Below are 21,669 nucleotides of genomic sequence, written 5' to 3' on the forward strand. Positions count from 1 at the left end.
TATTAAACATTTACTATGTGCCAAACACTATACTAAGCACTTTACAAATAGGGTTTCATTTAATCTTCATAATAACCCTATCCAACAGGTTCTATTATTATCTCCATTTTACAATTGAGGAAACTGAAGCAGACAGAGGTTAACTAATTGTCCTGAACTCCTCAATTAGCAAGTATCCTGAATTTGAACTCTGGTCTTCCTGACTTCAGGCCCAGTGTTCTATCCAATGCCTCCTAGCTTCCTCTTAAGAATTCTGCAGAAGATGATAATCTCAATTAGTTGAACTTTTGGGAAAGGGGGAAAAAAAAAAAAACACACCTCCAAGTGGTCATATATCTGGATCTTTATGAATTAAAATAATGCATTTTTAAAGACTTTATTTTAAAATATAAAATATGAAGACTGTTTAATAAATTAAATTGTTCAAGTTCTATTCCACATTTCAATCAATAGTAGATCTACAAATCAGATTGGCACTTCTTAAACAAGTGCCTAAAAAAACTCCTAGTCTACTGCAAAAGAACATTTTATTGGTCATCGAAATTTTAGAGCTATTTATGATACAAACTTCTTAAGACTGTGAAGCATAATGAAGAAAATGGCTTTATGCAGAATATAAAAGTTCTAATTAAATTATATGATATTCTACTATCATGAAAAAAGAGGGGAGGGAGAAAAGGAAATCACAGAGATGATCTGTAGTAAGAAAATATAAGCAGAATAACTTTGCAAAGCAAATTATTGGGATGTCCATGATAGAGGAAAACCATGATGTATCCTAAACAAAGAAAGAGGAGGATAAAAATAGAGCTCAGGCATCTTCCCCTATCAAAATGTATCAACCAAATTCAGATAATAGGGAAAATTAAGTTGTTTACTATTTTTTCTCTTCCATCTTTTCAATCTGCAATCTCATTGTCTTCCTTTTTCTCAGGGAATTCAACATTCATGATAATGTTCCCTCTCAAACATCTTCTCAAGTTCTTCACTATCCCCCAAGCCTGTGATTTGCTATTCCACTCAACCTCAACCATGCTGGGATGAACATGCCATAAAGTTGGCTTTCATTCAAATGTTTCCAATTTCCATCACCAAAAACTATCATTCCTTTAGTATCCTATCATTCAATCTCTTCCTATATCTTATCCTTTCAAAATTTATTTTTTATCCTCCTATGTTATTGAATGTCTTCATCACAGGTCTTCATTATCTCTCACCAGACTTATTAAACCATTTTCCTAACTTGCTCTGTCTGCCACAAGTTTCTCCCCATTCCAAGGTACTTTCTTAAACCATTATCTCTGCTCTTGCTTAATTTTCTTCTCTTTCAATATCAAACCTAGATTCAACCAGTCTAATTTAACTCTCTCCTCTCAAATTATTTCTGTCCTATTTTACTAATTCTCCTATATATCTAACTCTAAATTTCCTTTGCTGCTTTATAATCCATTTCATATACCCTAACCCTTATTACAAGGCTCTAACATGGACTCTTCTCTTCTCTCTCCACATATGATCTTACTTGGTGAGCTCATTAACCCCTACTGATTTAATGATCTCTATACTAATACTTTGAGATTTAAATATCTCTTCTCTCTTGAGCTCTCTTCCACTGGATACTTCAAACTGGATATCTCATAGAATCTCAAAGTCAACATGTCCAAAGAGAACTCATTTTCCCTTTTTTTTTTTTTAAATTTCTATCAAGAGTACCAATATCATTTCATGTCTCAGGTTTGAAACATTCTGTCATCCTTGGTTGGGTCTTTACTCACTAAAAGTAATTAATTAGTTGCTAGTCTTGAGATTTCTACCTTGACAACATCTTTCAAAAAGATTGTTGATTTATCTTTCACATAGCCATCATTCCAGGTCTTCATTATCTCTCATCAGACTTATTAAACCGTTTTCCTAACTTGCTCTGTCTGCCACAAGTTTCACCCCATTCCAAAACAGCCTCCACACAGTTGTCCGTTTTTAATCAAATTCAAAAGTTGCCTACTATCTCTATAGTAAAATGTATATGCTTCTGATTTACTCTTAAAGACTTCACAACCAAACCCAAACCTACTCTATTATCAGTATTATTATGTTAATTCCTTAATTCAAAAAATGTCAAAGTGATCTTCTTCTTCCTCATTTTCAGCACTCCATCAGTAGTTGATGGTGATCATCATATTTTTCTTTTACATTGATAATGTCCATAACTGTAATGCATTCCCCTCCTCACTATAAATTCTAAAATTCCTTATTTTCTCCAATACTCAGATCAAGAGAAAATCTCTTCCTGCTTCTCCAATCGCCAGTTCCTTCCCTTTTGAACTACTCTGTGTTTACTTATTTGGTATATTTTTATGTACTTACATATTTTTTTCTCAGATAGAATGCCAGATCCTTGAGAATAGGTACTTAAGAACAGATAAAAAAGGGGGCACTTTGACTGGGAAAAAAATCTCTAAAATTTACAAGTGAAAAAAGTGCTAAATTGGGAACAGGAGTCCTAAAGATGTAATTCTGCCTTTGTCACATAGTTATTTTGTTTCTTAAATTTCACAAGGTATTTAATTTCTTAAATTAATCTCTCTGCAGCCTCTGACCAAGTCTATCACCCTTTTTTTCCTCCTCCTATTTACCTGACCTCTTCTCAGTTTCCTTTGGTACATCTTGTCATGTTTGCTCTTTGTAGAAACAAATGTCTCACTGAATTCTATTTTGGATTTTCTTCCTCTTCCACTATACAATTTGCAATATCGACTTTTCATTATCTCGTATGATTCCCCCCCCCCACATCAAAACTGTTGTCAGACCTATCAATTTGACCATTGCAACATCTTTCAAATATGCTTCTTTCTCTCCTCTGATACTGCTACCACCCTACCAAAGGTCCTCATCTCACTCCTGAACTACTTTAATAATAGCATAATGGTTGTTCTGACTGCCATAAGTCTCTCCCCATAATGCATCCTTCAGTTGCCAAAGTACCAAAGCTTCCTGAAGTACAAGTCCAAACATGTCACCTCCTATTCAAAAAACTCCAGTAGTTCCCTTTCACCTCTGGAACAATTCAAAATCATAAGTTTGATAGTCAAAGTCCTTCATAACCTAGCATCTCCTCTCTTTCCAGTTTTCTTATATCTTACTTCCCACTAGGTAGTCTGATCCAGTGACACTGGCCTCCAGACTGACAAAGGAAAAAGACTCCATTTCTGGCGTCCAACATTTTCTCTAGTTGTCCCTTATGTATGGAATGCCCTCCCTCCTTATTTCAGTTTCCTAATTTCCTTGGCTTCTTTCAAAACCCAACTAAAATCTCACCTTCTACAAGAAGCCTTCTTGATCCATTCTATTTCTGGTGCCTTTCCTCTATTTCACATTTATTTATATATAGCTTGTTTGCATATGGTTGTTTGCATGTTGTCTCCCCAATTAAATTGTGAGCTCCCTGAAGGCAGGTTAAACCCAGCACTTGGAGTATCTAATACATAACAGACACTTTAAAAATATTTTAATAACAGAAGGACATATATTATTAAGAACTGTACCATTAAAACATTGTTTTAAAATGCCAAAAAAACCACCTAACCAACTTTAATACGGAAAATTTTCCTTACATACTCATTTCAAAATCTTTATAATAATTTTAAACTATTAGACATCAACAATTATTTCAGAAAGCAATATTCAGTTTCTAAAAACATAAAATAAATCATATATACTTTCATATTTTTACTCAGGTGACTATGATAAAACTATGAATAATTTCTATTTCTTTAATTGAAGATTACTCCTCTCTCAATAAGAAATATTTGTCAACTAATTGTGACTATCTAAAACTAAAGTTAACATTTTCATACATGTAAAATCACAAACTCACCTCTGGGTGAAAGAAAATTTCTGGACCCAGGAACCGTTCATAACCAACATCAATTGAAAATTCTTTTTTTGAGATTGCATTGATTCCAGTATACTGTTTAATCCACTTTGACCCATCTGTATCATACTTGTTAAATTCTTTGACTAAATCTGGGCAGACATAACTATAACGTTCCTAAGTTTAAAAAAAAAAAAAAAAAGGTATTTCATTTCCAAAATAAGAAACATAATGGAATGGAATAAAGAAGGCATTATCAATGAGACAGAATTGCATAGGTAAAGAAGGGGAAAAACCACTTTGGAGAATAATTTAGGATGTAGGAAAATGAATAAGGCTGCCAGATAATTTCATAATTACAGTTTATAAATTAAATATTTGATTTTCATACTTTACATGTATGAATGGAATATGTAAGAAAAATAGTTCTGATTTCTATTTTTCTTTATGAAACATAAAAATAATACTTGAACTAAACCAGACTCCTATCATGAATGTCTTCCTTTTGTAGAACAAGTTAGGAACAATAATAAATGTTTACAATACAGAAAGGATGAAGTACATGCTACATCTACAAGGAAAAAAAAATCTTCAAAATTTCTCAATCCATTACAATAGGTAATAGAGTAACATATCAACACAGACCTTTGAGTCCCAATATGAAAAAAACTGAAACCATAAACTACTGGGCAAATAAATTTGTTGCAAAGGTTTTATTTTCCATTTTTCTCAACTGAGTGGTGAAACTGAGGGAAAGTGAATTGGGGGAAAGGAAAAATTATGAATAAAGCTGTGCCCCTAAGGAAGAAAAGATGAAGGAAATAAATATATTTTTAAAATGCTTTGAAATTTGTTTTTTTTTAAATTTTTTATTACTTAAGAGAAAGCCAAAAGGAGTTACAAAAAGTAACATGATGAATTTATTATACTTAACAAGAAAAGCAAGCTGTGAGATTTGCAGTTATAAAACTCTTCTTACATACAATCTGTGTGTGCTTGTTTTAGTTTATATTTATTAAGGTAAAAATAAACACTGCTTAAGTAAGATTAATTTTTATAAAATAAAAAAGGGGAAAGATGTAAACCAATCTCTTTAAGCTACTTGTGAACAAAAAAAAAAAAAAAAAAGAGATGTTATTTTCAGTAGCAGTCTACATCTTCTTGGTATTATAAATACTAATATAAAATGTGTACTAAAAATTCAATCTAGTTAAAGATGTAAAATTATGACAGTGAAGCAAAACTGCTTTAAATGGGTTCAACAAAGAATTTACTTTAAGAAAGAATGCAGAAGACATATTTACTAATTTTACTTCAGGTCCCTACCCAAACTAGTATGACTACCTTTATAGAGGGTAAATAAAAGAATGAAGTAGGGAACTAATGAATGGTCATTTGCCTTACAATAAATTCTGTAAGGACACGAGCCCAGATAAAGATGAGCTTTAGATTCAATGCAGACTAAAATATCACAAGGAGATGGAGACTCACTTAAGAGCTTAGTTTAGTCTTGTCCTAGTTCTTTGTTTGCTCTGAACTCAACCTGATGTATGTAATTTTTTGGTTTCCTTACAGGGAGTTTATAAACAAATATGACAAAAGGCCAATCACGGTAATCATAAGAAACAGCAAACAAGACTAAAGTTTGCCTACTCATACAATATACTTCTGGCAGTTTCATGGAAAATTTATTACAATTGTCAATGCTCCCAAAATAGGCATCTGAAAAGTGAAGAAAAAAACAGAAATGGTATTTACATAGCTTATATTAGAGGGAATAACAGAAGAACTTTGTCATATGCAAGAGAAAGGGAGGAAAAAAAGAAGGGAAGGATATTCTGGTCAGGTAAGAGAATTACTCTTTAGCATTTTTGAAATAAGTGAACATAGATATGCAAAACATATTACAAATGTTCCAATAAGTTAAATAAAACACAGACATGAAGGAGACTTATGGTAAATGAAAATATTTAATTCAGAACTAGTATTTCTCTTATATTTGCCAAAATATAACCAATTTAAACTTATGTAATTTCTTCAACTCTAAAATCTGTTGATGAGAACAACAGTATGACATTAATCAAGGAAACATGTGTTACAGAGAATACAAGGAATTTTACTAAAAAATCCGATGTTTAAAAATTTGCATTAAGGGATAATTTTTTTTACTTTTATCAAAAGAAACATATATAAACAATGTGTAATGACACTTGTATATAAGTATTTTCATTTCCAAGTTTTGTGAACTATGAAAATATTAAAAAGAATGTGCTCTAAAACAATTGGTTTAGTGCTGAGAAAGAACATAAAGGTGCTAGTAATTCTCAAGGACTATTTGTAAGAAATACAAGTAATCAATAATTAGTTTTAATGGGTAAATAACTTTTAAGATTAACAAACACTATTACCACTTAGGGTATTTTATGCTACATATTTAATTTTCAATTCCTAGGTACACCTCACCCTTATCCCAGTCAATAAATTTCCATTTTACCTTCACTGCCTTAGCTGTTTCCAGAGATTGTTCAGGAGGAATTCCTACTTCTCGTTCTCTCAATAATTGCTGAATAAAATATGTTATATCTCTCCCAGCAATTGGAATGTGCTTGATACAGCTGCCAATAACATACCCTTCAGCCTAGAAATAAAAAAACAAAAACCAAAAAAAGGTTAATTCAAATTTAAATAACTGTTATGTAACTTTTAGATCCAAGAGTCTGATGATATAAGCTGGGGAAAACAAAAACCCAAAAACCAATTGTTTTGTTGTTCACTTAGTAAGATACAAAGACAACTAAAATATATGACATAACAACACAAAGGCATTACAAGGATGCAATATAAACTGCTACATAAGGGGAAAGTTGTTTTTAATAGAAAAGATCAGGGAAGTGGCATCAGAATAAGGCTTTAAAGGATGAATACAAGATTTCCTATTAACAATTTAACAGCAAAGTTAATATGATTCAATTTGTAAATACTACACTTCCATTTATGTACCCTCTCAATCTGAGAAAACTTTCCTTTTAAAAAAAACTCCAACATCATTTTTCATTCATTACTTCTAACAAAAGTAGTAAAACTCAAAATTAAGACAGAGCAGAAATTCAATTTTTCTAACTAGGTAATTAACTATTCTAAGTTTTTTCTTCTATTAATATGAGAATTTATAACTGTATGATCTCTATCAACTAAAAAAAAGGTTGAAAATCTGTCTGTCTAAACTTAAGGATAGTGTACCTGTACTGTACTGTACAGTGTACTATAAGAGGTTGCCAACCTTCAGGTATCTTTGGACAAATGCAAGAACGCAATTCAGATAATTGGGCATTCAGATAATTCAGATAATGAGGACGTTGTCATAAGATTTGAACAAGATGGCGCTGGGAAGGAGTCCCGCCCTTCTGAAAAACAAGACTAAGTTCTCAATAGAGTGAGCAAACTTTTCACAGGTACTCCATGGGTTTGTTTTCTGAAAGAAATTCAATACTAAACTACTAGGTACTATCACACCCATCTCATGCCCATCTCAGACATGCCACATAGTCAACAGGGGCGAGGGCTGGCAACCCCTTACATGTACTTTCTATCAAACCAGGACAGTTTTTAAAGCTCTTGGATTTTATAAATGTACATTACATACGTGCTTCAGTAAGAAGCACTAATATTTTTTATTCAAGCAAAAGCAAAAGATTCAACTTTTTTGGCTAACTACTGGTCTAGAATAGAATAAACTTTGCAAAATACAAGAAAAGCAACATCCTTCTCTCTGTAAGTCTGTAATGTCATACAGAATGACAATTCAATTTCCAACTCCAAAATTTCCCAACTTATTAAGCCAACAAAAATATAATATAATGCGACCTATGAGTTGTCTCATGATTGTTATTATTGAATTAGAATTTTAAAATGGTGCTCATAAGAGGTTAATTAGGTCCAATGATTCTCATCTATAGGATGTACACTGAATGTGACTTTTAAAAGTAAATAGCACTGCCAACAATTTAGAATAAGTATTCTTAACTTGGGGTCCATGAACTTTAAAAAAAAATTCAGTATAATTGTTATCTTTTGCAATTCTATATATTTAAAATCATTCCAAGAAGTATTCCATAGGCTTCACCAGACTTTTAAAGGGATCCATAAGAGAAAAAGATTAAAAACACTGCTTTCAAAAATAAGATCAAACAATGATTTCCTGATTTAAAGAAGAAGCAGCAGTAACTAAAATTATTCAGAACTTTTAAGATATGCCAAATATTTTACATATATTTCATTTTATCCTCATGAAACAACTCAATGATAAAGAGAATATTGTTACCTTCTTTTTACAAATAAGGAAACTGAGGCTTAGAGAAGTTAGGTAATATGCCTTAAGTCGAACAGCTAGCTAGTAATTGTCTAAGCAAAATTTGAACCCAGGTTCCCTACCTCAATATCTAATACTCTATGTGCTATGCTCCACTTCTCTTTTTGGAATATAATACTAAAAAGGCATTATCTTAGGAATAGTTATTAAAGCAACAGTATTAAAAATATGGATGAGGATAATGAAGCAATAAAATCTCAAAATGTAAATAGGAAAATAAAGCAGTAATCTCTCAATACTCAAAGCGATCTGTAATCTCTTGATTTTGGAGTTCCCTCCAAAGTGAAGATCAAAACTTATTCATACTTTTGAAACACTCTTCTTTCTGTTCTCCCAAAAGTTCACTACAGAAGTCCAACCAACATGCTAGAGGCCTTTCTTACTTTCACCCATTATTTTAAGGCTGCCAGTGGAGCATTCTAACTTGTCAACGTGTCATCCCCTCCTCTTGCTTCAAAACCAGTTTAACTTCTCTTCCTAGCATACAATCCCTTGATGAAATGTTTTATCTTGTTCTTCTTTGAAATTTCTTATTAGTTACACAATGAAAGCCTGCTCACAATCACCATAAGACTGTCTGTTGCCCTCTCTATATTATTTATCTTCTCTATAAGCAATACCAATAAAATTTTTAGTATGGAGAAGGTGGTCTTTGCTTTCATGAATATCTTGGAGAGGATACACAAAATTTTGAAATTTCCAGAAAGCAATCCAGATGACTTTTTTTTTACTTCTTTTCAACTGTGGACACAGCCCAATGTCCAAAATATAAAATATTCATGTAAATAAGTACTGATATTGGCCTTTCCTAGAAGCATAGATAGGTTAAACTCCTTTGAGTGATATTTTCTTGAAGGTTCTGCAATATCTTGGAACTGGATGCAATTAACACCACATCTTTAACAAACAAGACTATCTGGAGAAACTCAGCATCCACAAAGAACTTTTTCTCCACCCCAATTATGCACTAGACTTTCCTCCATCACAGAAGCAAATATCTTTGATGAGTACATATCTGTTTTATATCTTAAGTGATGCTTATAATCAGATAAGTCACTGAACAGTAAAATCTTCTGAGGAATCTTAAGTGATCCTGAAATATGAATGAAAGATATCTTGCTTAAGTTTTTGCAATCAACCATAAGTCCAATGAGATCTTATATTCTCTACATCTTTTCAGTAAATTTGACTTGGCAAAAATGTGGTCCACTATTGACAAACTAGAAAAAGTGTGTTCCACCCTTATTAATAAACTCATTGAATATTCCCTCAATTCATGAATAGGTGACCCTTATAAAGATTTTATATACATAAGAGCAGGCACATGAGTCAATACTTATTGATATACTTTTGGTCCTCTTTTTCAGCATCAATAATGTCCCAGATTTTTTCCTCATACTTTTACAATCTTTCCAATACTCAGATACCTTGTATATCTTGTCTTCTGATACTCCCACAATTATAATGAATCATATTTAATGAAGTAATTTAACATATTAAAAAATATAGTTATTTAAAAGATGATTTCAATTCTATAAAAATATTAAAAATTTAAGGTTCTTATTAAGCTCAGTTATTTTCAGTAGTCACTTTAAATCCATTTGGCATAATGAGAAATGATGTAATTTATCTTTAAGCATTAGAAATGCAATAATTCAATAAACTTTAACAGAAAAAAATGCACTTTCCCCAAAGAAATGTAATCTGCCAGTTTTTATTAAAATGTTTTACTAATCAGAAATAGTTAAATATAATCACAACTAAAGTGTTACTTCAATTAAAAAAAATCACTATGAAAACTCAGTGATGTGCTTACTATTAATTTCAAAATATCCTTTGAATTTTCAAACTGCTAAATTATGAATGGACAGCCATCAAACAGTTATAAAAATGTCTAAAAATGAAACAAGCTAACTTCTTGCTGATTAAAATACGAAATTACATATTCCAATTATAGATTTTTGCAATGTGGTCAATTGTCCACAATGTAAACCATTCTTACAGCAAGAGTACAATATGTTTTTTTAAAACACATTCCAACATTTTTATCTGAATATATCAGTAACTAAAAAAAATTTCCAAATAACTATAGAAACTTCAGAGAGGACATTTTGGGAATTTAATAAAGTAAATTTTCACATTCTAAATATGCCATATTGGCTTTTACTTATGCCTGATAGTCTTTTTTTACACTGACATTCTCTTACTCAATATTTTAAAAACATTCTTACCACAGGAATGACGTGAGTGACACCATCTCCACTGTCTATAACTGTACCAGTCAGAGTCCGCTCTCCTACCTGTCTTGATGTCCAAGATGCAGCTAAGGCAAGGACAGCCTTGATAAAAATATAAAAAAGAAAAGTCAGTGAGGAATATCAAAAAGCATATTGGCTCTGTTTTCCTTTATAATCTCAAAAGCAAAATCTTCCCAAAAATGAGAAAAATCAAAACTGCCCATTTTTTAAATTTTCAATAAAAGAATTTAAATTCACTCAATCTTACTGATTTCTATAGTTAAAAAAAAAATAAGTTAATAATACAGTGCAAAAGATGCTAGAATCCTTCAAAATATTTATATGGGCTATACTTAGAAAAATATGGTGACGTAACCTCAGTGAATTAAGTTATAAATTATTGTTCTAATTAATTGGTCACATCCTTATACAAAAATCACTTTTAAAAGAGATTTACAGTTCCATTCCAAAGGCTCTTTGAGAAAAGAAGGAATTGTTTCTTGAGAAATGATCATATATAAGAAAAATGAACAGTAAAAAGGGAAAAAAAAAAAACCCAGCAAAGTTTATCACAACGTGGAGGAAAACTCTTCCAAGGCTCAAAATTGTAACGATGGCATAATCAATGGCCAAATCCCCTTTTTTCCCCTGAGGAAGGATCAAGGGACATTAACACTAAAATAAGTTTTATAAAATTCAGTCTGGGAAATGTATATAATTACTTAATTTTGAAATCTAGTCACCTTGCAAATAAGGCCAACTCTAACGGTTAACATTAAAAAATTGTTCATAATAACTTTGTGAGAAAAACACAAAAAGTAAACTTGAATGAGCATATGCCAAATATAGAATGCTAATAAAACATCAGCTTCTTTTTTATTCACTTGCAAAATGTTAGCTGAAAGAGAGGGAACAATCTCCTCTATTCCAATCCATGCTTTTCAGTAGGACCACAAAAAAATCCTTACAGATTTGAAGCTTTGGTACTAGTCCGAGCTTTAAAAATCTCAAAGGAAAGATTCCCTATGTTTCCACATTAAGCATTTCCTAGTCCTTAAAGTATGCTATAAAGGAATGAACATTTTTTTTTCTATTAATTCCTTCAATTATAGTCATGGAAAGTGTTTCTAAATGTTTGTCTTTTTTCATATATATACATTTATACATTTTCAACTAGGGGACTAGGGAAACCTATTTCTTCTTTATAATCTAGCATCTCAGTATTCTGTAAGAGTCCAGAAGTTTTTGCTGCCTGACTGACCACCATAAAAATTCCAGATGATAAAATTAATAACATTTAGCTATCATTAAGAATCAATAGGATACCAAATTAAGGACTTCAGATTATGAAGGGAAAAGTGCTCAATTTTATGGTTTTAAAAAAAAAATCAAGTTAATAGGAAATAAACCTAAAAGATTACTCTTAATTTTTGAAACAAATATATTTTCCCTTGGGACATTAACATTTTTCTATTTCTCCCTCCAATATATTTACAATTGACCAAAAAAAGGCAATGGAGTAATGGATGTGGGGGGGAAGAATAAGCATTTATTAAGCACTTACTTTGTACTAAGCACTGTGCTAAGAATTTTACAAATAGTATTTCATTTGATCCTTGCAAAAACCCTGTGAGGCTTATGCTATAGTTTTTCCCATTTTACAATTGAAGAAAATCCCCAAAAAAGATATAAGACTTGGCAAAGGTAAGATAGCTAGAAAATTTTTAAGGCTAAATTTAAATCAAATTTTTCAGATAGCAGGCACAGAACTTCAATCATAATTCCCCCTAGCTATATTGTGAGATCAAATTTCCAATGATGACTTTGGCTCCAAACATGTTATAAAGCTTACACAGGCAATATATAAAGGGAAAGGGAAGTTGAGCTTATTATGTGGTACATAAGGTAAAGAGTGAAGGACCCCAGATAAAAAGACTTACAGGAAGGCCTTCAACTCTGAAAGGGTATAATGGAGGTGGTTTTATAGAAAAACATAAATTGTACAATAAATACATGGGAAAAGAAAGCATGAATAGGTCGAGATCTGTACCAATTTGAAGTATTAGGAGGAACTAATGGTATAAATAACACACTTAGACAAATTTTCTGAATAAATTAGAATGACAATCTTATGTATAATGTATAATAATTAGCAAAAACAAGAGATTTGTAAAACAATGAATAGTACATTATATCCATTATAAAGAAAAGAAATACTAATAGTCACAACTTAAAATTTACTAAATATACTATGCTGAGAAATAATTTTGCTGTGAAAAACATGGGGAAAATATCATTTAAAATATGAAATTTTTAAATATTCCAAATTTTTATTCTTAAGATTCAGATTTAGAGAACTATAAGCATATGCTTACCTGTACAGCTATGTATAGGCCTGGTACATTAAAGGATTCAAACATAATTTCAGCTGTATATTCCCTGTTTTCTGGTGTATTTAGTGGAGGTTCAGTCTATTAGATAAAGAGTATTTAAAAATAAGCCAAATCCAAAATTTTCAAATAGTCCTATTAATGAAGAATTCTCTTCTAAGTAAATAAATATAAATGAGTAAGAATTTATTATTTTGCATAAACCATCACTAATTGATTCAATTAACTTCAACTATCTGGCAAAGTTATAGAATGGAGTATTCTAATTAACCAGATATAATGATCAACAGAAAGCTACCACACAGAATATGCCAAAATTAAAACATTCTAAATACTTAGAATTCAATTAAATATGTTTAACATAAATAATTACAAAGTTAATAGTCAATAACAGATTGATATATCACTTTGTTGGACATAAGTTACAAGGAAAATGTATTTAAAACCTTAGAAAGTTCTAAGGTATGAGTTATCTACTCAGCAAATATTTATCAAGTATTCTATGTTCAAGCCACTCTGCTTGACATTACATGACATAAAGTTAATAAATAAGAAACACCCACTGCTTGCATAAAGTTAAAATCTAATATAAGAGGAAGACGTGAACATACACAAAAAATAGAAAATGGGTATAACAGATATAAGAGCAACATACTATGAACATTCATAAAAGCTAAAATGTGGAAGAATTGAGAATGTAAGGGAATAATAGAAGACTTTAAAGAAGGAGAGAGTTTTTCCACTGGGTCTTAAATACTAAGGAGAATTTTAAAAGTTGAATCTAAAAGAAGAAAAAGAGGTCATGAGAGAACAACAAGAATGGAAATAGTAATGATGAGTAGAAATGATTGAAGAAATAGTACAGAGGTAAAAATAACAGAATTTTTACTATATGGTTATAAGAAACTTGGAGGAAAAGAAATCAAATATTATTAATCTTAATGTACTACACAAGGCTTACTTATGTTATCACCTCATAATAAAATAATTTTAAGCACTTGAATTAGAGCTTTATTATACCATTCTTGTAATCTAAAATATAAAAGTGTCTTATAAGTAAAACTACCTTAACAACTTTTAGATACATTTAATGGCCCAATAAAAACAGAATATTGCTCTGAAAATTTTAATACAAAAAAAAAAAAAATGTACTTTGCAACTCAAAAAAATTTTCATAAATCTTTACTAAAGTGTAACAAAACTGATATCTGAACTCACCAAAAGAAAATAATGATCTTCAGGTTCTGCCCGTAGATATTTAAAGATCACTTGTTCCATAAATCTCTCCATCAAGTCCCAATCTTCAACTATACCATGACGGATTGGCCACTGTTAAATAAACAGACAAAATAAAGCCCTGTTCTAATTTTATAATAGCACCAAAAAAATTCATCCAATTTAACTCTTATCCACAAGTAATAATTCACAATAATACTGTTACAAAATTGTATTTAAGTATTTTGTTAGATCATTAAACCAGTTAATAAATTATTTCTTAAAAACTACTATGAACTTTGATGTTAAAAAACATGAAAAATCATAAACCAAAAATATTTCTGCAAAACCTTTAAGTATGATCTTCAAGAAAGCAGAAAGCCTATTTTACATTTTTAAAAAGAGCCATGGCAAGATTTAATATGTACAGTAGTTAATGAATATATATTTTCTAAAGAACCATATAACTAGTAAGCTGTGGTCATGATTCACTGTATTCATATACACACATTCCTATTCATTTCAATGCATCCATCCTCCATTTCTTCCAATCCTCAAACTCCTAAAACTATTTCCTGGAGCTAACACTTCAGAGTTTATTTTTGCCTAAGCATGTTTTAGTCCTAAATTAATACTTTCATGTAACATGTTTGATAATTAGGTACCTTCAGGAAGACAATGCTTTTTATTTTAATCAATTTTTTTATTTGTTATTGATTTTTTAATCTGTCTTTTTTAAAAAGCAATATTTTTAAAAAGATATTTTAATATTTGATTCAACTCAAAAAGTATTAAAGCATTTACTGATTCTGAATAGTTATGAATTAGGATTAAAATGGAAAAATTAAATAATCCCTGCCCTTGAAGAGTTTTCATTCTATTGGGAGATAGGTGACAAACAGGGGGGCAAATGGGTAAAAATAAAGCAATTTAAAAGAAAACAGTGTTAATAACTAAGCAAGACTGGACTAGCCTACACACAAGAGGTAGGCACCTTAGCTGAGCCTTTAAACCTTTTTTCTGCCAAGGACCATCTGGATATTTTTAATATCATTCATGGGCCATATAAAATTATCAACAAAGAACTCAAGCAGTGAGAAGTTGTTGTACCTAGCTTTCAGATTACCACTGCTTGCAAGTTGTCTTAGGAAATGATTCTGAAGGCTGTTTAAGGCCCACAGGCCAGATTTAACTATTCTGGTCTTAAGACAACAAAAGACTTAAAGAAACGTAGATCATAGGATTATAGTTTTTGAAATAGAAGCAACTTTGCTGCCACCTATTATAAATCCTTCATCCTACAGAGGAGGAAACTAAGTATCACAAAAAGTAAGACTTAAGCAGAAAGTGACAAGAGCCAGGATTCGTAAGGATAGAAAACAAATATTTGTAGAAACACTATGGAATTTTTAAACAAAATTTCTCATATATCTTGATCGCCCACATAATCATACCTTTGTTGCATAAGTTGGCTTTTCTATTGCTTCATCCCCAATAAAGAAGTCTAGATCATCAACACCCTTCATCACCCTCCTTTGTGCTTGATCTCCTACTTTTGCAGACTCCTTAATAGCAATACCTTTAAAAAGGAACACAGGTACTTACAAAAGTTACAAGTTAGCAATCTTCCAACTATACTTAAATAATATTTTTCATCTATCCCATCTTGGATATAAACCAAATCTAAATCTTTCATTTTATCATACTGATATCTGAGATCATATATGAAATTTTAAACAGATAATGTCATGAAGAAATTTTAAATATAATGAAAAGCTAAAAATGTAGACAGAATGTTCTTTGAGTATTTCAATAGCTATGAGATTTATTTCAATTTTAAATAACAGTATTATCACTATCTCAAAAGTCATCTGAGAGTCTGGAAAGGAAAAGATGAAAAAAAGAACTGCAGAGGAAATACAAAAATATTTTCCCTTCAAACATTTCTAAACAATAATTTTGTATGACAATATACAAATCGATAATTTAAACTAAAAATTCTGATAGTATTTAATTTTAAATGTCATTTTTTTAAAAAATTAAGCCATTTTTTCAAAACCAACAATAATCCTCAAACTAGCAAATTAAACATATCACATCACAACTAAAACTTACTTAAATTATGAAATTTCTGAATCTTTCAAGTTAAACAGTTCTTCATTCAGAACAGTCCTTATCTGAATGTACTTAGGTTGATCTGGCATTGAACCGTGTGGTACCATCATTTTTAAAGTTATATCCTTAATAAATAAGGCAGAGAATACTGAAAGAGAAAAATTCTATATCCAAAGTCAGCCCCTTCTAACTTTTATATAAAATTTTTTACTACTAGAATTAGGAAATGTTATAAATCAGAAGAGAATGACATGCCCAAGATTCCCCATAAACTTGTCCAAAAAGTTGCTCAAATTGCTAAGCATTCAGAAAACCAATTGGAAAGCCATTATCTTGAATTTATTTTAGTAGATTTCTAAGTTGTTTGCTGATATATATATATATATATATATATGTATAAAGGAATACTACAATTGCATATTCCAGGTCTAGTTTTTCTGTCAATTCAAGAAAACAGGTTAAAATGGATTCAGGATAAAATGTATTTTAAAGTTCATCTTTAGTGAACCAATAATATACTGTAAGATCGAAGTACTATATGACCTGAGGATAAAATATTAATCCAAAAGGGCTAAATGTTAAAAATTATGAAATTGGTAGGCTTTTGAAAGCTATATGCAAAACTGTCAATTACTAGTTAGTCTAAAAAGTCATGCTTATTCTATTATTTTGTCATTCAGACAGTGGAAGCTAAAAATTATGTATCAAAAATTAATTACTGTTTAAAAACTTAAAATTGAGAATACTATACTATTTAAAACTCAAAAAATTCATCATCTAGGTCATAGTACTTTCAGACCTCATACAGAAAATGGTGCTCCAAGAGACTGGCATTATAAACAAAAACATGTAACAAGGGTTAGCTTACCAACACCTCATGGATGTATTTTGAAAAGGAGGGAAGGTGAATAATTAGCATGGTACCAACCTTATTACCATATGAAATATAAGAGCAATGATCACTACTACTGAGATCTTGTAAGCCATCCAACTAACTACCTGTATCTACACATACACACACATTTTTATCCCCACTGTTTTAAAAACAGAAAAATTTTTGTAAGATACAATTATCCTAGAACTATCCTATAAAACTCCCTATATTCCTTCAGCAACTCCAGGTGATTTATTAAGATTTGTACCAATAATTAACATGTTCTACATTATCATAAGCAATATTTCTAAGTCATAATGGTACCTATATGGCTCAAAATAGGCTATTCAAAAGTATTACTAACAACTTTCTGCTTTGAATACTTATGATTAAATGATGAAAATAATTATAAATACCATAAATTGATTATAATACTTAGTCAGTAGCCTCAGAACTAGTCTGGTAAGAAAGACTTGAAATAAATAATTATACTAATTATAAATATTTCAGATCTTCATAAGAAAAAAAAGAATAATAGTCAAGTTTGGATTTTTAAATGAAATGAACTTCTGAGAATCTATAATCCCGGAAATGAGAATGCAGCTTTCTAACAAATTAAACCTTCTAAATCCCGAAAGGTAGAAATATATCCAATTCCTCGATGTTGCTTAAGAATTAAAAAAAGAGATTTTTGTATTACAATTTACAGCTCAAAGGAACCTCAATTAATCTGGTCTTATCTTATTTAATAACTGAAGAAACAGAGTTCTGGAGGAAGTTTAAGTGGTTTGCCAAAAGTCACACAGGTAAAAAAGCTACTCTCTAGTAGATTTCCTGTAATACACTTATAACCATCACACTAAATTCATTGGATTAAAAAATAAGATTTTGGAAGAAACTTTTATACACACACACAGACACACACACACGGAACTACCTATATGTATATATAAATGCTACTATTCTCTATACATATGGCTCAAGACATTTAGCAACAGAAATGAAATCTATCACAAATTTAAAAGATAATATGATATATAAAAGTAAAGACAAAAGTAAAGAAGCAGGGCATCCTTTATCAAAACTTAAAGACTTATCACTACTGAAATATGGAGACAAAGTTCAAGAAAACAGCATTAGCATCAAAAACAGTAATAAATCCATTTGAAAAGACATTTTTATTATCATTCAGTCTACAAGCACTATACCTAAGTGGCACAGTAAGTAGAACATTGTGCTTCACTTCATGAGTTCAAATATGACTTTCAAATACATACTAGCTGTGTAGCCCTAGGAAAGTCACTTAACCATGCTTCCTTCAGTTTCCTCAGTAAAATGAGCTAGAGAAAGAAATAATAAGCCATTCCAATATCTTTGCCAAGAAAACCTCATATGTGATCAATGAAGAGTTGGACACAACTGAAATGACTGAACTACAGAGAGATCTTTATGATAGATATCTCTGAGACAGCTAAGTGATGCAGTGGATAGAACAATAGGCTTAGAATCAAGAAGACTCATCTCCATGAATCTAAATCTGTTCTCAGAAATTTACTAGCTATGTGATCCCATGTAAGATGCTTAACCCTGTTTGCCTCCTCTATAAAATGAGCTGGAAAAGGAAATGGCAAACCACTCGAATATCTATGCCAAGAAAACCCCAAATAGGATCACAAAAAGTTAGACATAACTGAAAAATGATTCAACAACTACAAGCATCATTAAGCTTAAAAATCATTGTTAATATTAAATGACATTATTAAAAACCTGAGTTATTATTAAGATTAAATGGCAACACGTTATACAATATTAAATAACAATGCTTTATCACCCATAATGGTCCTGGTATGCAAACTATCAAGACTCAAGGGATGCTTGTTGCAGCACTGCTCCACAAGGTTTTATGTGAGGGTATAAGAAATCAGGAAAGCTGAGGTGCTATAAGCACAAAAGAGACAAACAAATATACTTTAGAGACATACTAATAAACCACTTCAAATAATCAGCAAAGCCTGTAGTAGTGGAAAATATAGTGATAATGAAATATTATACTTCATTTGAACTAAGTAGGGCCTATAAAGAGAGCTGCAAGAATGCCAACAGATACAAGTCCTGTAAACAATGGTTAAGAAACTATAAATCAAAGAAGAATCCTCCACGTGTCTATAATGAAAAATAATCAGTTACCCATACTCATGAAGAGCAATGTCAACAGCCCTGGAGGAAGAAAAATTTTTTTAGGGAGGTGGATTTTTTTTTCCTTTTTGTCTTATTTCTTCTTTCACAACATGACTAATTTGGAAATATGTTTTTACATGACTGAACATTATAACCTGTATCAAATTGCTAACTGTTTAAAGGAGGAGAGAAGTGAGAAAGAGAAAATTTGGTATTCAATTTTTTTAAATGCGTGTTAAAAATTGCCTTTACAATAGTGTAATAGGGAAAAATATTGTTTAAAATTTTAAAAAAGGGAGGCAGGGAATAGAAAAGGGGGAAATATTTGGTTTAATATTTTCTAACAACTACTAATCACATTCTTCTTTTAAAAGAACTTTCAATTCTAAATGTAATTTGATGTTACATGTATTATTTGAAGTATAGTCATTTCTTCAATTCAGTCTTAGAATGGCACACTTCAAATGTGGCAAACTTTATGCCTATTATTTTAGTAGAATTATTTCCTAATTAGACAGAAGTTTATAGCTAGCACAAACAATATTAATTCTATTTATGTGTATAGTTGAGGAAGTACTTACATGAAGGGATGATAAACTGTGGTTCTGTATTTCCAGCATATCCAAGTTTTGTATACCTGAAAAATAAATAACATTCTGTTAAACCTTTCATTATAATTATTTGAAGCTAATCCATTATATTACTGAAATTTAATAATGATCTGCCCTTGGAAAAGGAAATGGATAATGGTATGTATTATAATAAAGTTGTGTGAAAAGTATCATTTTTGCTTGCCAGAGTGGATTTTCATTAATCTTCCTAAGTATATAAAATGAATTTTTGAACTATTATAATTTAAAAACATAACAGCTGAAGTTTAATAAGTAGAGTGTTTTAAACTATATGTCTAAGATTAAAAATGAATTGTCTTGTGGTCAATATCAATAAATCCATTCAGAAGGGTACAGGCTACTCTCTCTTGTCTTTCTTCTGTATATCCAGAATCCACTAGGAAAGCCAAGCAACAGAAAAAAAACATCTGCCTCTTGGGTTGGCCTATTTCTTTGTCTTCCTTCTTTACCCTAACTTCCTTTTTTTTTTTTTTTTCTTTTTAAGATGAAAGACAAAGTCATCCACAACTTTATTATCCATCTTCTTCTATACTCCACAATCCTTTGGCTCTACTATTTGTATTACATGACCTAAGCACTCTGGAGCCTTAAAATCTACCAAAAAGCTGAACTTTCCTTTAGATATGGTTTCCCCGGATAAGACTGTAAACGCCTTGAGAGTGGATATTGTCTTTCTTTTTCTATTTCTATTCCCAGCACTTAAATCAGTGCCAGGAACTGTGTATATGTTTGATAAATACTCATTCACTCATTCATAGATAAAACATAGGTTAAAAAAAAAAAACACCTAATCCCGAAATAAATCTTTTTTTTTTTTTTTAAAGTAAAATACTTTCTAAGTACCTCCATGTATACACAAAGCATAGAGATATAAGATAACAAAAGAAAGGTCCTGCCCTCAGTGAGTTTACATTCATATTGAAGGATGTGAGAAATTTTAAGGTGAGGACAATTATCAGAGACCCTTTGCTGAAAGAAGTGGCACACCAGTCAAGCCCTAAAGGAGGAAAATTCTACAAGACACACATGAGTGAGGATGGAACACACTTCAGGGATGAAGAAAGTCTGAACAAATTCTTAGAGGTAGGAAATAAATAACTAGTACAAATAGTTCAGTTTGGCTGAAATGTGGAATGAGTGTAGAGAAATAAATAGTTAGGTTAATTAGAATCAGAGAAAGTACTTAAATTACAGACTACAATTTATATTTTATTCTATAAATAATGGAGAAAGTTGGATGTGCAAAGCCGTTGAGATAAGAGATAAAATGTGATATCAAAAGAGTTTCAAAGACTGCAATCAAGAACATGTGAAAGATACTAATAAAAAACAGAAATAGAAAGAGCTTCTAAGCCAATTTGTAGGGAATTTTTAATGGCAGACTGAGAATTTTGTATTTTGTTCTAGAGGGGAAAGTGACTTCAAAAAATGTAAGAGTACGGTCATATCCTCATTTGAGCAATATCAGTTTGGCAGCTGTGTTTAGAATGGATTGGAGAGGGAAGAATAAGAGAAGAGCAAATGAATCACAAAGTCAAGAGCAATGATTTAGAAAGTGTTTTGGGGCGTATGAAGGATGGATCAGAAAGGAAAGAAATTGAAAACAGAGTGGTGAGGCTATTATACTTGTGTAATGCTCTCATTCTTCCCCATTCCCCTCTCTCCCTCTTTGTCTTTCAGTTAAAAAACAATTTTCTAGAATCCCAAGTAATTACCCTATTTCTCACCATTCTTACTTTTCTCAATGGTTCTAACTAGCAGTCTCTAAGCAAGTCACTTTATACTCAT

At 30.9% G+C, this 21,669-nt stretch overlaps 1 protein-coding gene across 1 annotated transcript in view; it reads right to left on the reverse strand.

Moving 5' to 3' along the window:
* ACTR3 (actin related protein 3) overlaps positions 1-21,669 on the reverse strand; it is a 66,574-nt gene that overhangs the window by 7,154 nt on the left and 37,751 nt on the right. Inside the window, exons 2-8 of the mRNA XM_031959981.1 lie at positions 19,831-19,886; positions 15,537-15,661; positions 14,086-14,196; positions 12,853-12,948; positions 10,472-10,579; positions 6,366-6,509; positions 3,875-4,048 (exon numbers count right to left, since the gene is read on the reverse strand). Coding sequence (XP_031815841.1) covers positions 3,875-4,048; positions 6,366-6,509; positions 10,472-10,579; positions 12,853-12,948; positions 14,086-14,196; positions 15,537-15,661; positions 19,831-19,886 — 814 coding nt within the window. The remainder of the gene's footprint in view (positions 1-3,874; positions 4,049-6,365; positions 6,510-10,471; positions 10,580-12,852; positions 12,949-14,085; positions 14,197-15,536; positions 15,662-19,830; positions 19,887-21,669) is intronic.

Source organism: Sarcophilus harrisii, chromosome 3, assembly GCF_902635505.1.
Source record: "Sarcophilus harrisii chromosome 3, mSarHar1.11, whole genome shotgun sequence".
Classification (NCBI taxonomy): Eukaryota; Metazoa; Chordata; class Mammalia; order Dasyuromorphia; family Dasyuridae; genus Sarcophilus; species Sarcophilus harrisii.